The following is a 10,188-nucleotide window of genomic DNA, read 5'->3' on the forward strand; positions in this document are numbered from 1 at the left end:
AGAATTTCTGACCGCCAAAAAATTTTAAGCTTGGGTCACTTTTGCTTACAACAGACTAAAACTGCAATGCAATCACTTGTTTAGGTAAAGAAAGTTCTAAAAGCACTTTATTACTTGCAGCAATCTATTAGAACTTTATAACACGAGGCGGTTAGTTAAATCAACTTTTCAAAACAGTTGCTTGTTAACTCGTTGACTGGAGTATTCAATTGTCTTCACATGAGGCAGCTTTGTAGATTCAATTTTTCTTCTAAAAATACCTCACAATGCTGTTAAAGCTGAACCGAGTTGACAAATTTACTCGTGTATAGAGCGAACGCTTGGTAATGTCCTTAAGAGTTGAATCAACTAAAAAGTTCAATCAACTCATCGGGATGAGAACCTTGTTGTTGTCTTGTGCCAGCGAGACTGGCAATTTGGGGTGCGCTGCTTCACTTTTCCCACTGTACCGTAATCTAGTGTGAAGTTCGACTTCCACAATACACACATGCCTTTGGGACGCTGTAATAGGGTAGGCAACCATTCACAGCACAACACATTCACAAAAAGGAAGGACAAGGACAGCAAAGAGAAAATACATCCATGCCCGAGCTGGGATTCGAACCCGGGACCACCCTATCGCAGGCAGGGAAAATAGCATCTGTAAGTCAATCTGCAGACGATATTTAAAAAACAGCAAATATAATTTTAAACTTGTTTTACATTTCTAATTTATCGTCTGCCAAACGTTGCTATATCATTATTTTTTAATTTATCGTCAAACATCCGTTGCATGAAGCATTAAATTATAGCCGATCCCCTAATTGTCCCAACATGAAACTTGACACAAAGAACACAATAGTGTGTAGTATACTATATATTTTTTTCAGATTTATAAAATAATAACTTTTTGAAAATATTCAATGTCAAAGGTAATTTTGAATGACCTTCAAAACTTAAGATTGCATTTTTGTATCATGTAATATATCATCTAAAAGCGTGTTTCACGAGCTTTAAAATAATATCAAGTTTTTGCATGTAGTGCAATTAAAACAAAAGTTATATGTGTTCAAAAGCTACTCCGTCTACCAAAATTCAAATTTTTTGTAATGACTCCCAATTAAAGTATATTTGTATTAAAAATGTAAAAATTTGGGTTTTTACTTTTATTACCAAACGTCCAAAATTAAAAAAAAAAAAAAATCGGAAGGGGTCAGCTCGAAAATCTTACTTTTTCGTTCGATTTGATATGGAATGACCCTATAATCGAAACCGTATTTAAAAAAAAAAAAAAAGCGTAAAACGAGGGTATACTGTAAATCTATTAAAATACTATTTTGTACTTTAAATAGAAGTAACCACATTTTCCTACATTTTTATACGTGTGCAAATAAAGGTGTTCAAAACAAAGTTTAATATTTGACTTGGCATTTTTCTTTTTGCTTAATCCTTGGGCACAACAAACAACAATAACAGGAGAAAGTTTCATAATGGGCCACTACATGGTAGTTTTTTTTTGGTGGATTTTTTAAAGGATTGTTTCACTTAAGAATCAAACAATAAATTTTAGCAATATTGATTTTGGCGGCGTTTGACGAGCCAATACGCGCTTTGTTTGGACCAGTGAGGCGAAAAATGTTGAAAATGAGTCGTGACATACCTACGACGAAAAAATACCACATTTTTTCGGAATTCTGTGGGCTTTTGAATGAAAGATAAAATTCTTTTCTGCTGAAATTTATTCTTTCACCTCAGTTATATCATCCTCAACTAGTAGTTCTCAGGCTAACATGGATATTAGGAAAAATTATTATTTTAGCAGGGTAGTGGAACCTTGGAACAGCTTACCAGAAGAATTGGGAATTAGCAAGGGAGTAGATAGTTTTAAGAGGGCCATTGATCTTCACTGGGGATTGTAAATAGACTAGGACCAGTCTAGCTGGACCCAGAGCCTGTTACTGGTCGTCACTTTTGTATTTGTACCTGTAAATAAATCATTAAATAAAACCCGACGAGGAAGGTGCTACAAATGAGCTTTTCATTTATTCAATCACCAACACATTATAATATCAAAATATACATAAAAAGTATGTAAAATTTTTGGAAACATCTCTTGTGAAAAATAACAAATGCAAAGGTATTCCACCTTAAAAACTTATTGGCTGCCCATTACCAGAAAATAGAGAAGATTTCTGTCATCTTTCACTCTTCCTGAAGATAAAGTAATATCGTTCGGATTTATTTACACGTTATCTATAGTTCAAAACAAAATGACTGAAGAAATGCACGTATAAGCTCAAAGCACGAGTAAAAGTTGTGGCTTTTAACTAATTTTAAAATATTTTCAATAACGCTAATTGAAGAACATTTAAAGAAGGCACTTGGGTTAAAAAAAATCAGCCTATATGGGTCATTCTCCAGAAAACTCTTAAAGCAAATATTTTTCAATTTTGAAACCTTTTGTTTTCTTTTTTTTTTCCATTCTTATATGAAAGTGTTACCTACTAGAAGTAACCATAAACAATTGCCAGCTAAGTTCCAATTATTTTACTCATAAATAAAAAAAATAAAAAATGCCTTGTTCACGGAAGGAAAAAAAACTTTTAATATTTAAAAATCGAGGTTAATTTCATATCAAAGTAGTAATTTTGTTAGTTGTTCAAACAATCAGCTATTTTAATGATTAGTGGGAATATAATACAGTAGAAGACCATTATAACGCCGACCTATATAACGCAATGCTCTATAAACCGCACAACTTTTCAGAAGTAAACAATAGGTTTTGGAAGTTTAAAAAATCCCTCTGTTTTGCTTTATAAACATAAAAATGGTTAACCAAATTAAATTTTTCAAGTTTTTCATTTTTCTATCTTAATTCAAAGCTTTTAAATTTAAAATTTGTACTCATAGTAAACAGAAAATACCAGATGGCTCTTGAAAATGCAGCTGTTATGCGAGTCATGAAGCAGTGCAGGGTAATGCACTTTCTTTATATTGTAAAACATATTTATTTGTGAATAACTAATTGTAATATTGGTGCTTTAATACTCATTGAAGATAAAACTCATTCTGAAGTGCTAATATATAGATATATTCTGAATGTTAGTTTCAAAATTTGTGAAATGATCTATATAACGCCAAAACCTGTGTAATGCAAAAGCTCTGGTCCCAAGGTGTGCGTTTTAATAGTCGTCTACTGTATTAAGCTCTCTGGATTAAAGTACGTATTAATTAGTAGTTTCAAATGTATGTTAAAAAATAGTATTTATGTAGTAAAATTGAGGATATACTGGTAATTTATAATTTTGGCAGAATGCCTATTGATGTATTTCCCCACCATCAGTTATTTTCACCTCAGAAACAATGACATTCATAAACTCTGTCATGGAGGTGAGGATCTTTCCATTAATATAGGCCTAATGGATACATGGATTTTTTTTTTCTTCGTTGCTACAATCTGCACATGTTAAGCATACGAAAACATGTTCACTTCCTTTTTTACATTAATTTACATCCCTGAAATTCAAGTTCACGGAGGTGAGAATTCAGAATAACCACACTAAGTTTGTAAAGCAAAATCTATCTTCTTATTTTTTGACAAAAATCTCACAACTTCAACTCTGCCTAAAAATCAAGAAGGGGGCTCCCTTGTATCATGGGAAATAAAATTTGACGTCATTATTGCCATGTGTTAATGAGGAATGGCATTTTGTGTTTAGGTAACGGAGGTGAGAATTTATTGTGTGACACGACTCCTTGTCCTTCTAAAAGAAATAAAATACAAAATTAAAAATACTGAAACAATTAGTAGTTGAGACACTTGTGAAAGGAATAATAAATAAAGAAGTATATACTTTTAATTAAGCAAGTTATTAAGCAACATAAACAGTCACAAGGTGTGTGACATGCCATGGAGGTGAGAATTCACATGTTATGAACCAAAAATATAGTGAAATAAAAATGGTTATTAAAAAATTGTTGGCAGGATGAAATAGATATATTTTTGATGAAATTAAAAACCATTGGTAAATGAATTTTTCCTTAAAGTTTTTACTGTAGAAGGCATGTGACAGAAAAGTTACACTTTTTGAATAATAACCCATCTATTTCAAAAAAAAAAAAAAAAAAAAAAAATTAAATGTAAAAAACCAACAACAACAATAAATTTTGGCGTGACTAACTTTATCACGATGTCATTGGCGTTAATTATGGTATAGTAGTAAAACATTCCTTTCGAAATCAAGGTTTTAAGCCAAGAGTTATGAAAATATTATTGTAGTCAATAACATCAACTTTGCAAAACCAACAATCAATGACCTAAAATAACAGACTGAACTAAATTTAAAGCTAAAAGTGGGTTCTCCTTGGAAAACATTAGCCACTTGTCTGTCGTTAGAAATTTTTTAGCATCTTTAGATAGAAGAGATTTTACAGCGTCTATTAGTAACTCGTCATTGTGCAAATCGGCAACAGCAGATATATCACAAATATTGTCGATAGATAACCCACTGAGCATAATTTTACGACACTTGAGCACCAGTCCCTGCAAGTCGTACCGATCTGCTGCAACATACAATTTGAGCGCTTCTTCAGGAGACAGTTGACGCACTTTGCTACAGTAGATGTAACTAAGCATGTCCTCAACAGTACCGACTTCCATTTCAACAAGACTAACAGCGTCTTGTTGCTTTTCTTGCATGTCATGTTCGAACATGGCTTCAAACACTTTTGACCGACTTGCCAGAATCACCTTGTGCGCCGGAAACTCCCGCTCTCCTAATTTTAGAATGACATCAGCAAATCGCGGGTTCTTGTGCAATGTTTCCAAGTCCGCACACAGTACAGCCGTATCCTCATCTTTTTCTGTTGAGATATCATTGTGTAAATGTACTTTCTGAAAATCTTCAGATAATGTATTCGTACCAGCTTCTTTTTTCATTGGTGAGGTCTCAGCTAAAAAAAAAAAAAAAGCAACTTGTATTGAAAATATATGAGCATATCAACTGACTTGAGTTCAAGCCTAAAAAATCCTATTGCAAGAGTATTCAAATCAAGTAAAAGTTTTTGGCATCGCTGGAAAACTATTGGATAAGTCCATTTCCGCTTGTAAACCGGATGTTTGCATTTGCATCTCATCGGTGGTCAGACTATGTGTTTTCAATTTCGATATATTTGCTGGCTTTTTAAAATTTTAATTTTACCTTTTAAACACTGATCGCCCCCCAAATTTTACCTCTAGGGGGCGATCGTTCCCAGGTTGGGAAGCACTGGAATAAACATTTCGTATTTGTATAACTTATAATTAGAAATTGCTCTCTTTTAACTTAATTTCTTTCTACATGTCTATTAAAGCACTGATAACGTATTTTAATTCATCCACAAAAATTCCATTAGAAATTTTATTTTTTATTAAATAACTCGCAAAAAAAAGAGGAAACTATTCTTTGTACTACTATAATGTTACTATCATTATACAGAAAAATCAATGAGACCGTATAACATACATTTTACTTTGACAGTCATGCTAAAATGGAGCACTTCTGAGTCATTCATAAGAAAGCTAAAATCGTTTAAATAATCGTTAAAGTAGAAATAAGTAATTCTGTTTCACAGTTAGTAAGATGGAATGATTTTAACCTCTTGAGTCGGAATCGTGAAATATTGGACCAAAAATGTTGATATTTGGTACACAGTGTACTATGGTAAAGAGTATCTTATAGACAAAATTTTCAATTTGTAGGAGAAAAATTAAAAGAGTTATAGCACGTCCAGTATTCCGGACTTATATTTTTGAAATCAATATTTTATATATAAAAACGATAAAATACCGAACAAACTTCATTATAAAATGTTCCATAAACAATTATAAAACATAATATAAGCGTTTGAAACAATTAATTAAAGATTATATATTTTTTTAAAAAATCAGGAAGAAAACCTCGCTTTTCAGATGAAAATCCATGGTTGGAAAAATGAGCCACTCTCTACCTCTCAATACTTATATGTCAGTGTTGTCAATCCGAAAACAAAAAATTATTTCAGATTATAATAAGTAGAATGTAAAGAGAATGTGACAAAAAAAATCAACTAATTAAATCAATTATTAAATGATTAGCAGCAGTTTAAAGTGTATGTCCGGTATACCGGACACCAGGTCTGAAGGGGTTAACTTGGGTAGCATATTCATAACAAAAACAAATCATTTTATGGATGAAAACAAGGCTGTACAATAACTAAAGAAACAAAAATACAAGGCCGTAAAAAATAACTACGTTCTTGTGATTATCCCATTTTATTGCATAAATTATATCATGAATCTATACTAATGGGTCATTCCATAGAAAGGTCAACCTCAACCTCAGAATTTTTTTCCACAACGCCCTAATTGCAACCTACCATTATTTCATTCAGCATACATTCTAGTCAGGGTTGGGTTTTGGACTGTCCAAAACTGGTTTAGGACAGGTGGTTTTTACCGTCCGAAATTGTCCAAAACTGACTTAAACTATCCAAAACTATGCCAAAGCTAAAGTGGTGTAATCTAATCAATTCGTACTTATTGCAATATTCGTAATGCACAAATATAGATATTAATGAGGTTTAATTAATGAGTAGTTGATAATATTTCTCTCCAAAATATTCATTTAAAAAATATTTTGCTTAAAAAAATTGCCAATAACTATTACATAAAAACTTCTTTATGTAACAGTTGGTAGAGTTATGAAAAGAAATTCACAACACTAACAACACAACAAATTCCAGTTCCATTTATAACACAAAGGAAAGTTATTGAATGTGTCATATTTCAGTGCAAAAAAATAAATAAATTAATAAATAAATAAAAAAAAATAATGGTTTTTGCGAATAAGTTTTGCATGATGTTATAACGAAAATTATTTTTTAAATCATACATTAGAGAACAAAAAATTGATGGTTAAACACTAAATTTATAAAACTTGTGCTGTTCTTTTTTTAGCTCATATTTTTAATGTAATACTTTATTGCACTATATTTGGAACACTTTCTTTTGCACACATGCATAAATGTCGAAAAATTTGGTTTATTGATGAAAAAAAATCTCTTGCATACAAATTGAAATTTTTAATGAAGAATTTAATTTCTACGTATAACTACCTTAAAATCAGCTACATATATATTTATACTTGAATGTTCACATTGAATAAATATATTAAATAGTCAAAAAAATAATGTTGCCACATTTTGTTGTTATTGATATTTTTTCACCAAATATAGTTTCTCAAAACGTAGTTTTGGACACAAGGGTTTTGAACAGGATGGAAAAACCTTGCCAGCCCTGATTTCATTGGTACACACACATAAACATAAGGAAATTGGTTGCTAATGTCAAAAAAAAAAAAAAGAACTAAATCAACTCATGCATACAAATTGAAATTTTAATCAAGAATTCAACTTCTATGTAACTAGATTGAAATCAGGTGCATACATAAGTTGAATGTTCTCATTGAACAAATGTTCAATATAAAACATTGCTTTGATACATTTTATTCTGCTTCTGATGTTTTCTCACAGAATACAATATTTCTAAAAATATACTTTTGAACAGTTTTGGACAGGACGGTAAAAACACCGTGGTTTTTACCATAGTGTCCAAAACCTTGCCAACCCTGATTTTAGTACATAAATCCAGTAACAGTTCGTAAAAATTTCATTCAGTGTTTCTCTTCTGGCTCTAAACGTGCAAGGTTGTAGAAAAGGCTTAGCATACGCAAAAAACATGCGTCTAAGTTTCCTTGTGTAATGTAAAAAGTTTTGCAAATTTTTAAAAGAACTACTATGTTTCTTCTAAAAGATTAGATGTTGGCCCATTAAAATTGACTGTTCTTTTTGCATGCATTATAAAATAAGTATTTTAATTAGTTTGATTATTTCACTGAAAATATTTACGTTGCGTTAGTCACAAAAATGTACTATTTTCTGCTTAAAAACGAAACCAGATCATTGAACCAAACAGCACTTTTTATTTTCGTGTCATATCTACTTAAAAAGTGCAAAATATTTATATTAGTAGCAGTAAATATAAAATAATTAGTGTGACTAACGTAACATTTGAGCTGTGACTAACGTAACATTTAAAAAATGACTGCTAACATTTAAAACGTACTTAATTTAACTAATTTAATTTACATTTTCATGAACAATTTTGAAAAAGTAGGCATTCTATATTGATTAAAAATATTTAGGGTGAAAAATACCAGCAATATTACATTGTAGAACTTCTGTCTACTTAGAAAAATACTTTTTTAAAGGTCCTTAAAAAGATACTTCCAATTTAAAGTATTATTTTTTAAAAAAAGGCGAGTAAAGCAAAATGAGTACTCTGCTGAATGTGCATTCAACACGAGAATCTAAGCAAAAGAATTAAGAAAATAGAAAGACAGTCTTTACAAAGGAGAACGTCTATTTTTTAAAAAATTCATCTCCACCTATTATTAAAATGAAGTAATGGCAGTCTTGTTGGAAAACATTTGAAGATGTTACATGATACAGTGACAATAAGCGCGGCTGCATCATATTTCAGAAAATGCATGAATGATCATATAGAAATTTAAACATTTGCGGTGATATCTGGAATTAAAATGCATTCTGCAAAAATATTCAAATATTTTTTTCAATATTACATTTTGATTCAAGATACACAACACTATTTGTTTGATGAATCAGTAAACTTTAAAAAATCATGTGCCGTTGAAAAGTACTACGGGGTTTCTTATGACGATAACTAGTATATTGGCAGAACACTAGAATTTGGTGAAGCTATCAACTTGTATAAAGTTAACTTTTTAAAAGAGAGATATTTAGGATTTAACTAGCCCAAAAATGATGTTATTCAGTTAGTAAAAGCAGTTTTTTACTTATTTATTTTTTTCTTTGCTCATTTAAACTGAGTTAATTGAACTGAATCCTTCCATCAAATTTCTTACGCTAATATAGAAAAAAAGTAAAGAAAAAACCATGATGCAACATAAAAAAGGTTCCTAAAAAGTGTAAAAGTAATATAAGAGCAAGAGATTAATTTCAAAAAGTTTTTTATATGGTTAATCAATGGTTAAGTTAGTTCTGTTACTTTAGTCACACACAGTTTTTCGTAAAAGTACCATTAAGGGCCAAAAAAGATTCATGTGTAGTAAATCTGTAGTATATTTTTTAAAACAGACTGTTTGCCTCTTACAAATATATCAGCCAATTTTAAATGCCTGCGTAACTTTCAGAAAAATTTACCTTGTATCATAAGCATTGTTTCTCAAGGTTGCAAAAATGTTACGTTAGTTACAATGCCTTTTTTGGTGAAAAAATACCTGCCAGTGCTTATTTTCCTTTAACTTCTTGGTAGAAATGAAAAATAGTCACCTTGTGCATTTTAAACCAAATATATATATATATATATATATATATATATATATATATATATATATATATATATATATATATATATATATATATATATATATATATATATATATATATATATATATATATATATATATATATATATTTACTCCTACTACTATACTACTTTTTTATATAGTAAGAAAATCAGCTCCGAATGTTACGTCGTTCACTATGGAATGACCCTATATAAAAAGAGGAAATTTTTTTTGCTTTGTTTGTATCGAACAGGCTCCAAAACTACTGAACCGATTTTAGCCATTTTTTCTTTATAGAAAGCTACACTATTAGGAAGTAACACGAGCTATAATTACAGAGGTGTGAAAATTATTAGAATAATTGTGAAATGTACAGTAAAATCTTGTTATATCAAAGAAATACTTTATTAAAAAAAAATATTGATACATTTAATATTGAGGGGGCATCTTCTTATTTATTTAATTAAAGTTTCGATCCCTCTTGGCATTCTTTTTATAAGTTCTTCTCAATTAATTTGTATTTACTCGTCATGAGACTGTTTCCATGTGGTGGAAGTGTTTTACACATTTTTTTCACTCGAAATTTTGGTTACAGATAAAGCTTCAAGACAAGGGCGCCCATATGCAAAATTTTAAGGGGGGGGGGCTCAGATATTTTCCACATGGTTTAGCAGGATATTTTCCCTATAGAAAGAGATTTCAGTACAGATTAGAGTTATTAAAATTTGACATTTTTAATAACTTATTAATTGCTGGAGAAGATACCTTTTTGCATTTTTGCAAAGAAGAAAGTACTAAAAGC

The 10,188-nt window shown here is 30.4% G+C and overlaps 1 protein-coding gene across 1 annotated transcript; it reads right to left on the bottom strand.

Moving 5' to 3' along the window:
* Nucleotides 1–4,288: 4,288 nt before the first annotated feature.
* LOC129230245 (TD and POZ domain-containing protein 4-like) lies at nt 4,289–4,918 on the bottom strand. Its single transcript, XM_054864645.1, has one exon. It carries the CDS (start codon nt 4,916–4,918, stop codon nt 4,289–4,291), a length of 630 nt encoding a protein of 209 aa, XP_054720620.1.
* Nucleotides 4,919–10,188: the final 5,270 nt, after the last annotated feature.

The sequence above is a fragment of the Uloborus diversus genome, chromosome 9 (assembly GCF_026930045.1).
Source record: "Uloborus diversus isolate 005 chromosome 9, Udiv.v.3.1, whole genome shotgun sequence".
NCBI classification, from domain to species: domain Eukaryota; kingdom Metazoa; phylum Arthropoda; class Arachnida; order Araneae; family Uloboridae; genus Uloborus; species Uloborus diversus.